The sequence below is a fragment of the Callithrix jacchus genome, chromosome 5, assembly GCF_049354715.1.
Source record: "Callithrix jacchus isolate 240 chromosome 5, calJac240_pri, whole genome shotgun sequence".
Taxonomy (NCBI): Eukaryota; Metazoa; Chordata; class Mammalia; order Primates; family Cebidae; genus Callithrix; species Callithrix jacchus.
In genome coordinates this window covers 120,983,554-120,999,152 of record NC_133506.1, presented here as the reverse complement: position 1 = coordinate 120,999,152, position 15,599 = coordinate 120,983,554, and the positions used below count along the sequence as shown (strand labels likewise).

General features: G+C 46.5%; 1 protein-coding gene across 3 annotated transcripts; it reads left to right on the top strand.

Annotated features, from left to right (window-relative positions):
• The first annotated feature begins 172 nt into the window (after positions 1 to 172).
• G6PC1 (glucose-6-phosphatase catalytic subunit 1) lies at positions 173 to 14,038 on the top strand. 3 transcript variants are annotated; one of them, XM_008996672.5, is made up of 5 exons: positions 173 to 310; positions 4,895 to 5,004; positions 8,301 to 8,406; positions 9,713 to 9,828; positions 11,671 to 14,038. In XM_008996672.5, exons 1-5 carry the CDS (start codon positions 267 to 269, stop codon positions 12,180 to 12,182), a joined length of 888 nt encoding a protein of 295 aa, XP_008994920.3. In that variant the 5' UTR covers positions 173 to 266; the 3' UTR covers positions 12,183 to 14,038. The 3 variants fall into 3 exon arrangements, with proteins under 3 accessions (XP_008994920.3, XP_008994921.1, XP_002748054.3); XM_008996673.5 differs by having other exon boundaries at positions 173 to 480; positions 4,895 to 4,999; positions 8,373 to 8,406; XM_002748008.7 differs by having other exon boundaries at positions 173 to 480.
• Positions 14,039 to 15,599: the final 1,561 nt, after the last annotated feature.

Sequence of the window (15,599 nt, the reverse complement as noted above, 5' to 3'; positions counted from 1 at the left end):
TGTTTTCTATTTCACGTAAATCATCCTGAACACGTTTGCATCAACCTACTGATGATGCACCTTTGATCAATATATTTTAGACAAAAGTGGTTTTTGAGTCCAAAGATCAGGGCTGGGTTGACCTGAATACTGGATACAGGGCATATAAAACAGGGGCAAGGCACAGAGTGATAGCAGAGCAATCACCACCAAGCCTGGAAAAAGTGCAAGGGCTCTGCTGACGGCTTCCTGAGGTGCCAAGGAAATGAGGATGGAGGAAGGAATGAATGTTCTCCATGACTTTGGGATCCAGTCAACACGCTACCTCCAGGTGAATTACCAAGACTCCCAGGACTGGTTCATCTTGGTGTCTGTGATCGCAGACCTCAGAAATGCCTTCTATGTCCTCTTCCCCATCTGGTTCCATCTTCAAGAAGCTGTGGGCATTAAACTCCTCTGGGTAGCTGTGATTGGAGACTGGCTCAACCTCGTCTTTAAGTGGTAAGAACCTATAGAGAGGAGATCAGCAAGGAAAGAGGCTGGCATTCACTCTGGAAATGTCTGTCCATCAGAAGTTGCTTTTCCCAAGCTATTCAGGAAGCCACGGGCTACTCATACTCCCAATCCCTCTCTCTGATTTTGGATCACCTACATAAAGAGGGAAGACAGAAAAAAATCCTACCAGTGACTTAAAAATACAGGAAAGCCAATTTCATATGGGTTAAAGGGTATGACAGTTGAATTTCCTGATAAGTCTGAGTTATATAGACTTTGAGCAAAGAGTTTTATTACTATGAAGCAGAATAGGTAAAATAAAGATCGATGTATGGGGCACGGCATGGTGGCTCAATCCTGTAATCCCAGCACTTTGGAAAGCCAAAGTGGGCAAAATCCTGTCAGCCCAGGAGTTCAAGACCAGCCTGGGCAACATGGCGAAATTCCATCTCTACAAAAACATTAGGAAAAATAGCTGGGCATGATGGCATGCACCTGTAGTCCCAGCTACTCAAGAGACTGAGGTGAGAGGCAGAGGAGGTTGCAGTGAGCTGAGATTGAGCCACTGCACTCCAGCCTGGGCAACAGAATAAGACCCTGTTGCAAAAAAAAAGAAAAAAGATGGATGATGTTTGCTATATGAAAAAAGGAAACACACAGGTGATTCAAAAGCCTGTTTTGTAGGGTAATGAAAAGTTAGCCTGGGAACTGGGCTACATGTCCTTGGCAAGTCATCAATTCTCTGAGTTTCTGTTTTATAATCTACAAATAGGTTATCTCTGGCAGCTTAATAATAATCAGGGTTAACATTTATTAAACACTTAGTGTGTGCCAGGCCTTGGGCTATGTGCTTTTCTGTGAAAGAGTTGCTACTATTTACAGAAACAGTAGATGCAGAGACCAAGGTGCTGAGTTAAATGATTAGGCCAACGTGGTTAGTATATGCTGAGCCAGGATGGAAGCCCAGGCTGGCAGGCTGGCTTCTGAGGCAATGCTCTTAAGAACTATGTTATAGGCAGGGTGTGGTGATGCATGCCTGTTATCCCAGCTACTTGGGAGGCTGAGGCAGGGGAATCGCTTGAACCCAGGAGGCAGAGGTTGCAGTGAGCTGAGATTGCGCCACTGCACTCCAGCCTGGCAACAGAGCGAGACAAAAAAGAAGAAGAAGAAGAAGAATTATGTTACATCCAGTGCTGATTTGCCAGTTTCTACCATGCAAACATTCCCATTATGGCCACTTTCTTTTTGCTTGTTTGTTTGAGACGAAGTCTCACTCTGTCCCCCAGGCTGGAGTGCAATGGCGCAAATTGGCTCACTGCAATATCCACCTCCCAGACTCAAGCAATTCTTCTACCTCAGCCTCTGGAGTAGCTGGGATTACAGATGCCTGCCACCACGCCTGGCTAATTTTTGTATTATGGCCACTTTCAAGCTACGGTTGGTTCCTGCTTGCAAAATTTCTTAATATTTAATCATTGACTCTTCTTGGCCAGCTCCAGAGGACTCTAGCACACTACTGGTTTGGCCTCTATGTCCTCATCTAGAAAATGAAGGGGATCAGCTGCCCTCTAAGATTTTTACCATCCTCAAAACTACCTACCACCAGCTGATTCTTTTTTGTTTGATCATTCAAAACGAGGTCCTGCTCTGTCACCCAAGTTGGAATACAGTAGCAGGCATAATCTTAGCTCACTGCAGCCTCAAACACCAGGGCTCAAGCTGTCCCTCTCCTCAGCCTTCCAAGTAGCTAGGACTGCAGGTGCACACCACCATGCCTAGCTAATTTTTTTTTTTTTTTTTTGAGACGGAGTCTCATTCTACCAGGTTCAAGTGATTTTCCTGCCTCAGCTTCCCAAGTAGCTGGGACTACAGGCACATGCCACCATGCCTGGCTAATTTTTGTACTTTTAGTACACATGGGGTTTCACCATGTTAGCTAGAATGGTCTCGATTTCCTGACCTCCCAAAGTGCTGGGATTACAGGCATGAGCAACTGCATCCAGCCTGCTCAGCTAATGATTTTTTTTTTTTTGAGAGACAGGGTCTCACTATGTTGCCCAGGCTGGTCATCAGGCAATTTTTATTTATTTATTTATTGAGACAGAATCTTGCTCTGTCACCCAGGTTGGAGTGCAATGGTGTGATCTTGGCTCACTGCAACCTCCGCCTCCCAGGTTCAAGCAATTCTCATGTCTCAGCCTCCCAAATAGCTGGAATTACAGGCACTCGCCATCATGCCCAGCTAATTTTTGTATTTTTAGTACAGACAAGGTTTCACTATGTTGGCCAGGCTGGTCTCTCCTGACCTCAGTTGATCTGCCTGCATCAGCCTCCGAAAGTGCTGGGTAGCTCACACAGGTGTCGGGTGGGGGGGGAGGGCGGGGGGGGAGGCGGCGGCGGGGGGAGCTGAGTTTCACTCTTGTTGCCCATGCTGGAGTGCAATGGCACGGTCTCGGCTCACTGCAACCTCTGATCAGGCAATTCTTAATATCTCTTCTAGCTCTAATATTCTTTTACTATAACAATTAAAGTCCTTCAGTGTAGGGGGAAAAAAATATATTAGTTTCTGGAGCCCCAGGCAGATTGATGAGATTCCTGAAACCACTGTTGAAAAAGCTACTAAATTTTGTTTGCAGTGTCTCCTTCAGCAGCTTAATTCTGAAAAATAAAAAGATGAAGTGTTGGCCAGGCGTCGTGGCTCACGCCTGTAATCCCAGCATTTTGGGAGGCCGAGGCGGCGGATCAGGAGGTCAGGAGATAGAGACCATCCCGGCCAACATGGTGAAACCCCATCTTTACTAAAAAAAGAAACAAAAAATACAAAAATTAACTGGGCATGGTGGCATGTGCCTGTAATCCCAGCTGCTCGGGAGTGTGAGGCAGGAGAATAGCTTGAACCAGGGAGTTGGAAGTTGCAGTGAGCTGAGATTGTGCCACTGCACTCCAGCCTGGCAACAGAACAAGACTCCCATCTCGAAAGAAAGAAAGAAAAGAAAGAAAGAAAGAAAGAAAGAAAGAAAGAAAGAAAGAAAGAAAGAAAGAAAGAAAGAAAGAAAAGATGAAGTGTTATTCCAACATCTGATCTCCATTGAAGAACCATGCAATCTCTCTGGGTTGGTAGGGGTCAGAGTTAGTGGCTCTCCCTGATTTCGGTGAGAAATCACTATTCCTCCATCACAAGGGAAAAAAGGCATCCTGACTGACACTTGACATCTGTTTCCACAGTGAAAAATGTATCTAGTAAGTTTAAAGGGAAAGTGGTTTGTCTAAGATACTCTGTTTCAAAGCAGAGAGGATACAGAACAAGCATCTGAAGCTCTATATATCCTTACAGAGAGCAATTCTGATGGAAATGCAGGCCATGTTTCCTGGAGGGGCTTGTCCTAGGGGATAGAGAGCATTCTTTGATGTCAGAGGAAATGCAAGATTCCCTGAGGCCTGAAGAAAGAAGAGGGAACCCATGGTATATGCACGTCCAAGTTGAAAACTGTAGTTCCAGGGCAAATACTTCTGGAGGTAAAGAAAAAAAAAGTCACATAGCTGCCATTATATGGATTTCAAGATTATTTTTTTTCTTTTTTTTTGTTTTTTGGACAGAGTCTTGCTCTGTCTCCCAGCCTGGAGTGCAGTGGCACAATCTTGGCTCACTGCAACCTCCACTGCTCAGGTTCAAGCGATTCTCCTGCCTTAGCCTCCTAAGTAGCTGGGATTACAATCATGCACCACCACACCTGGTTAATTCTTTATATTTTTTATAGAGACAGGGTTTCACCATGTTGCCCTGGCTGGTCTCAATCTCCTGCGCTCAGGCAATCCTCCCACCTTGGCCTCCCAAAGTGCTGGGAATACAGGTGTGAGCCACCATGCCTGGCCAGAGTTCAGAATCTTGGGCTTCATTATTTGTGTTTAAATAAATCATATGGTGAGGCGAGGTGGCTCACGCCTGTAATCCCAGCACTTTGGGAGGCCAAGGTGGGAGGATTGTCTGGGCTCAAAAGATCGAGACGAGCCTGGGCAACATGGTGAAACCCCATCTCTACTAAAAATATGAAAATTAGCTGGATGTGGTGGCACGCACCTATAATCTCAGCTACTCAGGAGGCTGAGGTGGGAGGAGCCCAGGAGGTAGAGGTTGCAATGAACCGAAATTGTGCCACTGCACTCCAGGCTGGGTTACAAAGCCAAATCCTGTCTCAAAAAAAAAAAAGATAATACAGTCAAACAGTTCAAAATGCAAAAGTTACATACATAAATACGTGTCATAAAACATCTCCCTCTCACACTTCTCCCCAGCCACCCAGTTCTCCCATCTACAGGCAACATGTGAAATCCTTCTCAAGCTATGCTTTTCTTGAAGGTGTGGGCTTTGGGCCAAAGCATTCATTCAGTAACCCCAGAAACTGGTTCTGTTTTTCCGCAGGATTCTCTTCGGCCAGCGTCCGTACTGGTGGGTTTTGGACACTGACTACTACAGCAACACCTCCGTGCCACTGATAAAGCAGTTCCCTGTCACCTGTGAGACTGGGCCAGGTGAGCATCCCAGCCCCTGTAGAGATGGAGGCTGGGTGGACCTCGTTCATCTGTTATGGATTAAACTGACCTTGAGGGAACACGAGGAGGGCTATTCCTTTGTACTTTTATCATGCTCTACAATTTGCACAAATTAATTCACTTCAGCAATGTTTTCCTGAATAGCACAATGGCATTGGAAATCTGCCTGTTACAGAACCTGGATGGAGTCCGGAGAGGCATGGGCACCCAGAGGCAAAGAGCTTATGAGAGTCACCGCCTTGCAGCCCTGTGTCCTGAGAAAGGAGAGGGCAGAAGCCTGAGTCCTGGGGGTCCGTCCCAATGGCCTGGCCCACTGGATGTGCCCTCCTAAGCTGACCATCCAATCCCTCGCCGTGCCTACATTATATTAGTCATAGCCAGATGGGTACTGTCAACTCAAATGATAGATTTCATTTTCAGTGTGTAATAGGAAGCCGCCTCCCTCACCCTAAGGTCTAAGCTTCCTTCTAAAACTAGTATCCTCTAAGGTACTAGCATCTCTTCCTCAGAGAACCCTTTCCCTGCCTCAAAACTGGGGAAGATCCCTTAGTTATTCGCTCTCACAGACCACTCATTCATCTCAGAGCATATTCACGCATTCAGCTGTTACTTATCAAGCACGTACTGAGCGCTATACCCTGTTCTATGTGCTAGGGATGCCTCTGTCAGTGAACAACACAGACACAAAGATCCCTGCCCTTGTGGAGCTGAAATGTGAATAGAGAAGGTGAAATATACAAAAATCATAATAAATAAGTGAACTAGGCCAGGCGCCTATAATCCCAGCACTTTGGGAAGCCAAGGCAGGTAGATCACCTGAGGTTGGGAGTTCAAGACCAGTCTGGCGAACATGGAGAAATTCTGTCTCTACTGAAAATACAAAAATTGGCCGGGCATGGTGGTGCATAGCTGTAGTCTCAGCTCCTCGGGAGGCTGAGGGAGGAGAATCGCTTGAACCTGGGAGTCAGAGGTTGCAGTAAGCTGAGATTGTGCCACTGCACTCCAGCCTGAATGACAGAATGAGACTGTCTCAAAAAAAAAAAAGAGTAAACTATTAATATATAGGATAGGCCAGGTGCAGTGGCTCATGCCTGTAATCCCAGCTCTTTGGGAGGCCAAGACGTGTGGACCGCTTGAGTTCAGGAGTTTCAGACCAGCCTGGCCAACATGGCAAAACTCTGTCTCTACTAAAAATACAAAAATTAGCTGGGCATCCTGGCACATGCCTGTAATCCCAGCTACTCAGGAGACTGAGGCAGGAGAATCACTTGAATCTGGGAGGCAGTGAGCCAAGATCACACCATTGTACTCCAGCCTGGGCAAAAGAGTGAGACTCCAAATGAGAAAAAAAAAAAGAAAGAAAAACATATATAGGATATTAGAAAATGATTGTTTATAGGCAAAAAGAAAAAAAAGGAGAAGGAAAGAAGGACAAAATATCTTTGGTAGAAAGATGTTTGCTTTCATCATAATAGCTTATTGTCAAGGATGAATTTGTCCCTGAAATTAACAGAGGCACAAACTGGAAAGTTGAAAGGGGCTTTAAGAGGTTATTTGGGCCACGCGCGGTGGCTCACGCCCGTAATCCCAGCACTTTGGGAGGACGAGGCGGGTGGATCACGAAGTCAAAAGATTGAGACCATCTTGGTCAACATGGTGAAACCCCATCTCTACTAAAAATACAAAAAATTAGCTGGGCATGGTGGCACGTGCCTGTAATCCCAGCTACTCAGGAGGCTGAGGCAGGAGAATTGCGTGAACCCAGGAGGAGGAGGTTGCGGTGAGCCGAGATCGCGCCATTGCACTCCAGCCTGGGTAACAAGAGCAAAACTCCATCTCAAAAAAAAAAAAAAGAGGTTATTTGATTTAGTCCTCTGTCTTTACGAAAGCAAATTACTATCTCTGCTCCTTAGGTGGAGTAGTTAAGGTCCAGAAAGTTTAAATGAATTACCCAAAGTATATAATTAGTGTTCAAGGGAAGAAGGGAGGGAGGGAGGAAGGAAGGGAGGGAAGAAAGCCTTTATTTATCTATGGGGTTCCCTGGAAAGCAGGCTGAAATGGAGATTCACTGCAGGAGTTTCCATACTCTGGGGAACTATACTTGTAGAAGGGAAGGAACAGGAACCAACATGGCGGGAGAGGTCCGGTTGTGAGTCTGCCTCATCCAACCCCACAGGGAGCTCTGAAGCCGGGGATGGCTCTTCAGAGTTGGGTCAAGGGAATCAGACCCCAGGGAGAGCATAACCTTGATCAAGGTGACTCTCTTTAGCCCAGAACAATGCCTGGAGAAGGCTCAGAGCAGAGAGTCATCTGCCACCACACTCTCAACAGCTACGAAATAAGTCCTGCAGTTCAGGAGGGAGGTGTGGGTGGCACATCTCAGGACCCTCTGTCGCTCAGGGTAGAGGAATTAAGAATGGGATAGGAACCAGGCTGGGCATGGTGGCTCACACTTATAATCCCAACATTTTGGGAGGCCAAGGGTGGGAGAATTGCTTGAGCCCAGGAGTTCAAAACCAGCCTGGCAAAAAAATAAAAAATAAAAATTTGCTGGGTTTGATGGTGTGCACCTATGGTCCCAGGTACTCAGCAGGCAGAGGCGGGAGGACTGCTTGAGCCCAGGTGGTAGAGGCTGCAGTGAGCTTTGATCATGCCACTATGATCATTGCAGCCTGGGAGACAGAGCAAGACCCCGTCTCTTGAAAAAAAAAAGGAACCAGTTGCATGCAGGGTTAAATAGCAGAGAAAGACTCATTGAGAAAGTGAGATCTGACTTAAGTCTTAAGGGATAAGAGAAAGTAAGTTTCTGGCAGAAGAGCTGTGAAGAGCCATCTGCCCAGAGAGGATAGCAATGCAGAAGCCCCGAGGTGGGAAGGTATTTGGTGTGTTTAAAGGAAAACAATGAGGCCAGTGTAGCTAGAACAGAGTGTGCTAGGAGAAAAGGAGGAGATGTGGAGGGCACCGTACACCCAGTATGCTGGTTCTTTGTGTAATCTCCAGACTGTATTTAACTGCAAGAACAGGGACCCTCTCTCGCTTTGCTCACCATTGTTTTCCCGGAGCCTTGCATAATGCTTGGTGCATAGTAGATGGGTATTTGTTAAATAAATGAGTTATGGATAATAAATGAATTGTAAGATGGGTGGATGGATGGGGGGTGAATGGATGGATGAATGGGTAGATGGGTGGATGGCTGCGTGGCTGGATAGATGATGCCCCCTGGCAGTCTCCCAAATGAAGGCCTTTTCACCTTTATTTTCTTTCCTGCCCTTTAGGGAGCCCCTCTGGCCATGCCATGGGTACAGCAGGCGTATACTACGTGATGGTCACATCTATTCTCTCCATCTTCCGGGGAAAGAAAAAGCCAACCTACAGATTTCAGTGAGAACTCACCACTGGGGTGTAGGCGGTGGAGGGCAGGAGACAGCTCTCTCTGTAGCTGGCACACAATGTGCTCTTTCTCACATTCCCCTAGCCCTTCCCACTCCTCAAGCAGGCACTGATTAGAGTTGTGGCAGTTTGGTTAAGGGTAAGCCTCAGAGTCACAGAATGTTTGGGCTGAAAGGGATCCAATAGTGCAATCTCTTGTTTTACAGATAAGGAAACAAGGCCCGACACCATGAAGGGAGTTAAAAGATCAGGTAGTGAGGTAGCAGCAGGGCTGAAATAAAAACCCATGTCTGCACCAATCATAGAGTCACCCATCCAGGTTAAAATAACCAGAGAAACAGAAGACATTCCTGCTACAGGGAATTCAATGTGTGGCCGCAGTGCAAACCATCTTTTTTCTTTTTTTTTTTGAGATGGAGTTTTGCTCTTGTTGCCCAGGCTGGAGTGTAATGGTACAACCTCCAACTCCCAGGTTCAAGTGATTCTCCTGCCTCAGCCTCTCAAGTAGCTGAGATTACAGGCACGTGCCACCACACCCGGCTAATTTTCGTATCTTTTGTAGAGATGAGGTTTCACCATGTTGGCCACGCTGGTCTCGTACTCCTGACCTCAGGTGATCCGCCACGTCAGCCTCCCAAAGTGCTGGGATTACAGGCGTGAGCCACTGCACCCAGCCTTATTTTGTTTTTATTTTACCGCTTTTTATTTTAGTTTTGTTGTTGTTGAGACGAAGTTTCGCTCTTGTTGCCAAGGCTGGAGTGCAATAGCAAGCTCTCAGCTCACTGCAACCTCCTGGGTTCAAGCAATTCTCCTGCCTCAGCCTCCCAAGTAGCTGGGATTACAGATGTGTGTTAACACACCTGGCTAATTTTGTATTTTTTTTTTTTTTTTTTTACTAGAGACAGGGTTTCACCTGTTGATCAGGCTGGTCTCAAACTCCTGACCTCAAGTGAGCTACCCACCTTGGCCTCCCAAAGTGCTGGAATTACAAGCATGAGCCACTGTGCCCAGCCAATTTTAATGAGATGGGGGTCTTGCTACATTGCCCAGACTGGTCTCTAACTTCTGGTCTCAAGTGATCCTCTCACCTCGGCCTCCCAATGTATTGGAGTTATGGGGCTAAGCCACTGCACCCAGCCCCCAGCAGGCGTCTTTGGGCTTTTGAGTACCGGCTTCAATTTACAAAAATTCCACTGAGAGTATGTAAGTTTGCCAGGCTCCAACATTCCTGCCGGGGCTATTTTCTTTGCTGAAGCAGCTGCACCTGCCTTCGTTACGATCGCCTCTTCCACTGCAGGTGCCTGAATTTCATTTTGTGGTTGGGATTCTGGGCCGTGCAGCTGAACGTCTGTCTGTCACGAATCTACCTTGCTGCTCATTTTCCTCATCAAGTTGTCGCCGGAGTCCTGTCAGGTATCAGCTGATCTGACTCCCTTCCTCCTCCCACTAACCCTAGTCCATTTCTTCCTCTACTCAGAACAAAATCCCAGCATTCCAGCCATGTCCTGTGTGTAATCAGTACTGTTAGCATTTCTTTGGGTTGAAAGTCAAGGATAAGCAACTTGAAATGATTAATTTCTAGAGGAGTGCCCAGATCTACAGAATGAATTATGCAGAAGTTACCATACATCAGATTAACTCACCAAGTTGAACTGGCTTGACATGTCAGAGCTTTTTACAATCTTTATTTCTTACTTATCTTCAACAAGCCCTAATTTACTTTTCAGGGAATCTGCCGAATTTAACAAGTTAACATGGTGTCCTAGGAAAGCTCTTTATTTCAATGCATTCATTTGCAAACCAAATAGGTATCTGCAGTTGATCTCTTTCATAGAGATCTTAAACATCTGTGTTTTCTTAGATCCAGTTAACAAGGACAAGACAAGATTTAGGTTAAACATAAAGATTTTGGCCAGGCGCGGTGGCTCACGCCCGTAATTCCAGCACTTTGGGAGGCTGAAGCGGGGGGATCACAAGGTCAGGAGATTAAGACCATCCTGGCTAACACAGAGAAACCCTGTCTCTACTAAAATTACAAAAATTAGCCAGGCATGGTGGTGTATACCTGCAGTCCTAGCTACTGGGGAGGCTTAGGCAGGAGAATTGCTTGAACCCAGGAGGCGGAGGTTGCAGTGAGACAAGATCACGCCACTGCACTCCAGCCCTGGTGACAGAGCAAGACTCCATCTCAGAAAGAAAGAAAAGGAAGGAAGGAAGGTAGGAAGAAAGGATAGACTTTGTGGGAGGCACTGGACTATAAGACCAACCTTAACAAGCCAGGTGCAGTGGCTCACACTTGTAATCCCAGTACTGTGGGAGGCCAAAGTGGGCAGATCACCTGAGGTTGAGAGTTTGAGACTGGCCTGACCAACATGGAGAAACCCCGTCTCTACTAAAAATACAAAATTAACTGGGCATGGTGGCTCATGCCTGCAATCCTAGCTACTCAGGAGACTGAGGCAGAAGAAACTCTTGAACCCAGGATGTGGAAGTTGCGGTGAGCTGAGATTGTGCCATTGCACTCCAGCCTGGGTGACAAGACCAAAACTCCATCTCAAAAGAAAAAAAAGACCTTAAAAAATTGTGGCATTTCTTCCCTGGAGATTTGAAAGAGCAGAATGCAGCAGCATTCAAAGAAGAATGCTGAGAACAAGGGAGATAATGGTTTCATGGTAATCACAAAAGTAACACAGCGTTTAGTACTGGGTTCCATGTTTGAGGAGGAGCCCGGAAGCCACATCACATGGAAAACCTGGGCATGTTTAGGTTGAAGAAAGTAACTGTGTTCAAATGTGTAGCAGAGGGACTAGATTCACCACTTACTAATTCCTGCAGAAAGAATTGAGAAAAATAGATAGTATTAGAGGGGGACCAATTTCACACAGCACAAGGAAGAACCAGTCAGCAATCATTGCCATTCAAAGATAAAATGGACTATTCTAGTGGGAGTGAGCTCCCTACCTCTGAGAAGATTCAAGCAGATATAGGAGGACCTCTGGGTAGGAAACCTGCCTATGGTGTGAGGATGTGTGTGATATGACATTTTCATCTGAAAGAGTCTATACTGAGGGCAGGCTGGAGTCACACATGGGAATAAGCCAGGCGACCCTCTAATCTGCCACCTGTGATTTAATTTCATAGCAACAGACATTTAATTCCACAAATGGATGGCATGTCACCCATAGCTCCAAACCCACCTTTAGCAAAGGTCCCAGATCCTTCCTGCCTCTCACAGTCATTATTTCTTCCACTCAGGAATTGCAGTTGCAGAAACTTTCAGCCACATCCATGGCATCTATAATGCCAGCCTCAAGAGATATTTCCTCGTTACCTTCTTCCTGTTGAGCTTCGCCGTTGGATTTTATCTGCTGCTCAAGGGGCTGGGTGTAGACCTCCTGTGGACTATGGAGAAAGCCCAGAGGTGGTGTGAGCGGCCAGAATGGATCCACATTGACACCACACCCTTTGCCAGCCTCCTCAAGAACATGGGCACGCTCTTTGGCCTGGGGCTGGCTCTCAACTCCAGGATGTACAGGGAGAGCTGCAAGAGCAAACTCAGCAAGTGGCTCCCATTCCGCCTCAGCTGCATTGTAGCCTCCCTTGTCCTCCTGCACCTCTTTGACTCCTTGAAACCCCCCGCCCAAGTTGAGCTAGTCTTCTACATCTTGTCCTTCTGCAAAAGTGCGACAGTGCCCCTGGCATCCGTCAGTGTCATCCCCTACTGCCTCGCCCAGGTCCTGGGCCAGCCGCACAAGAAGTCTTTGTAAGGGATGTGGAGTCTTCAGTATTTAAAGTCAACAACTGTGCCAGGAATTGAAGGGAACTAGTATCTGAAGCAATGGCCGTCAGTATTTGGAGCAAGTGACATGCCATCCATTCTGCCATTGTGGAATTAAATCACAGACAGCAGATTGGAGGGTAGCCTGGCTTATTCCCATGTGTGACTCCAGCCTCTTTCAGATGGAAGTGCCATATCACATACACCCTCCCACCACATGCAAGTTTCCTGCCAGGGGTCCTCCCCTCTCTACTTGAATACTCTCAGAGGTGGGGAGCTCACTCCCACTGGAACAGCCCATTTTATCTTTGAAAGGTCTTCTGCCAGCCCATGTTGAGGCCAGAGGTGCTGTCAGCTCACATGGTCCTCTCCCCCTTTTACCATCCTAATCATATTGGTATTGAAAAGCTAATGAAGCTGTTGAGAAAGACTTGATGCTAGAAGTTGGGTTGTTCTGGATTTTTCCCTTGTTCTTTTGTCAGATATACAAAAGCAAGACTTCCAGGTAGGGCCAGCTCACAAGCCCAGGCTGGAGATCCTCAATGAGAATTTTCTACCTGTGCTCATCTTTACCAAGAAAAGCAGAAAGGAGCACTGAAGCTGATAGGAAAAGAAGACTGCATAAGAAGGAGTTTTTAGTATGTGGTTTATCGGGCAAATGCTAGGTTAAGCCATGTCTAAATGGCTTTAATTATATAATAATGCACTCAGTAACGGGGCGCAGCTGAAGTATAATTAATAGGTGGTTGGTGAGGTCATTCTGCTTCTAGTATTTTTTTTACTGTGTATACATGGTCATCGTATTTCCCTGGATTTCTGAATGGCTGGAGTGACCCAGACATTGTACTAGGTCAGAACATTCAGGTATAGCTGACATCTCCTCTATCACATCACATCTTCCTCCTTGTAAGCCCAGCCCTGCTTTTCACAGATTTTTCTACTGGCTCCACATCCACCCTGCTGGATCTTCAGATGGCTAGAGGGCGACTCTGGTGGTACTTTTGTATGTTTCGATTCAACTCTGAAATCTTGGGCAAAATGACAAGGAGAGGGCCAGGATTCCTCTCTCAGAAGGTCACTCCAGTGTAGAGGGTAAATATGACTCCTTTCTCTATCCCAAGCCAACCAAGAGCACATTCTTAGAGGAAAAGTCAACGCCTTCTCTCTCTCTCTCTTTTTTTTTTTTGAGACAGGGTCTCACTATGTTGCTCAGGCTGCTCTGAACTCCTGGGCTCAAGCGATCCTCCCACCATACCGTAGCCTCCCGTGTAGCTGGGACTACGGGTGCAAGACACTATGCCTAGCTAGCCAACTCCTTCTTGCTTGTTTTTCTTCTTTCCTTTTTTTGAGGGAGTTTCACTCTATCACCCAGGCTGGAGAGCAGTGGCACGATCTTGGCTCAAGGCAACCTCGTCCTCCTGATTCAAGCGATTCTCATGCCTCAGCCTCCCCAGTAGCTGGAACTACCAATGTGCACCACCATGCCAGGCTAATTTTTATACTTTTAGTGGAGATGGGATTGCGTCATGTTGGCCAGGCTGGTCTCAAACCCCTGACCTCAAGTGATCCGCCCGCCTCAGGCCCCCCAAGGTGCTAGGATTATAGGCATGAGCCACTGCACCCAGCCCTCCTTGCCTGTTTTTCAATCTCAGCTGATTTGCAGAGTATCCTCAAAAAAAAAAAAAAAAAAAAGAGCGGAAGCCTATTTATTTGAAAGTCCTTGTTTTTGCTACTAATTATATAGTATACCATACATTATCATTCAAAACAACCATCCTGCTCATAACATCTTTGAAAAGAAAAATACCTATGTGCAGTATTTTATTAAAGCAACATTTTATTTAAGAATGAAGTCTTGTTAATTACTATATTTTAGATGCAGTGTGATCGGAAGTTTCTAATTCTGGCCCAACTAAATTTCTAGCTCTCTGCTTCTCTAAACAAATCATTTGGTTTCTCTGTGCCTGCATTTTCCCTTCAGAGAAGGAAAGCAGTCTGTCTTGAGTTGACCAAGAGTCCCATCAGGGATAGGGAGACTTATAATGCATCCACAGGGGCACAGGCAGAGTTGAGCACATAAACGGAGGCACAAAATCAGCATCGAACCAGAAAGATCCAGAGTTGGCCAAGACGGAACCTTGCTACTAGACCACAAGTCAGCATGAATCGCTCTATGGCATCAAATTGCAGCTTGTAGCACACAGGCAGGGTCACTATCAAAGCAATCAGGGCACACCAGTTGCAGTTACCCAACAAGACTAGGCCAGCTCTGAAATCCAATAACTCAGTGTCAGCAAGATTTTGGATTATAGTTCAAGAAAGTCTAACCGGAGCCGATCACAGCACCAAGGAATGCACAAGGGAGCTATTGCAGGTTTCTCTGGTAAGAGATTTATTTCATCCAGGGTGCAGGGTTCTACCTCCAAAGGCCTCAACTCATCATCATATCCCTGGATTTCCTGAGGGTGAGATCTGCTATTTCACACCACAGCTCTGGAGTCTGTATATTCAGGGAAGATTGCATTCTCCTACTGGATTTGGGCTTGTAGAGGGTGTTGGGGGAACTAGGCCCCTCGAAAAATCAAATGGTCCCACCCAGGGAGAAAGGAAATCATCTTTTTTTTTTTTTTAAATAGAGATGGGGATATCACTATGTTGCCCAGGCTGGCCTTGAACACCCGGGTTCAAGAGATCCTCCTACCTCAGCCTCCCAAAGTGCCAGGAGTACAGTGTGAGCCCCTGCACTTGGCCAAAAATGGTTTTGATCTGTCTGAATTGAACCCCACTGCTTAGGCACAGCCCCACCCTTTATGATTTATTTGCTCCCAGGGACCAAGTCCAAGATCCTTATGAGAGAGATCTGGCAGAAAGTAAACAGTGCCCCCACTCCCTGAAGTTTATGAGATTGATAAGGAAATATAATAACAGATAAAGTTTATTGAGTGCTAACTTTATGCCAGGCTCTGTTCTATGTACTTTATTTACACAACTAACTCGCCTAGTTCTCCCAACACCTCTGTGAGTTGGCTACCATCATTTATCCTCATATTACATGCAAATAGGCCGGAGGGGTTAGGCATCTTGTCCAGAATGAGGAACCAGGTTAAGGACCAGGCAGTCTGGGCTGCGCATGGTGGCTCACACCTGTAATCCCAGCACTTTGGGAGGCCAAGGTGGCAGACCTCCTGAGCTCAGGAGTTCAAGACCAGCCTGGGCAACATAGTGAGACCTCATCTCTACCAAAAATATAAAACATTAGCGGAGCATGGTGGTGCATGCCTATGGCCCAACTACTCAGGGGACTGAGGTGGAAGGATCCCTCAAGTTGAAGAGGCAGAGGTTGCAGTGAGCCAAGATTATACCACTGCACTCCAGCCTGGGTGACAGAGAGACAGAGTGAGACCCT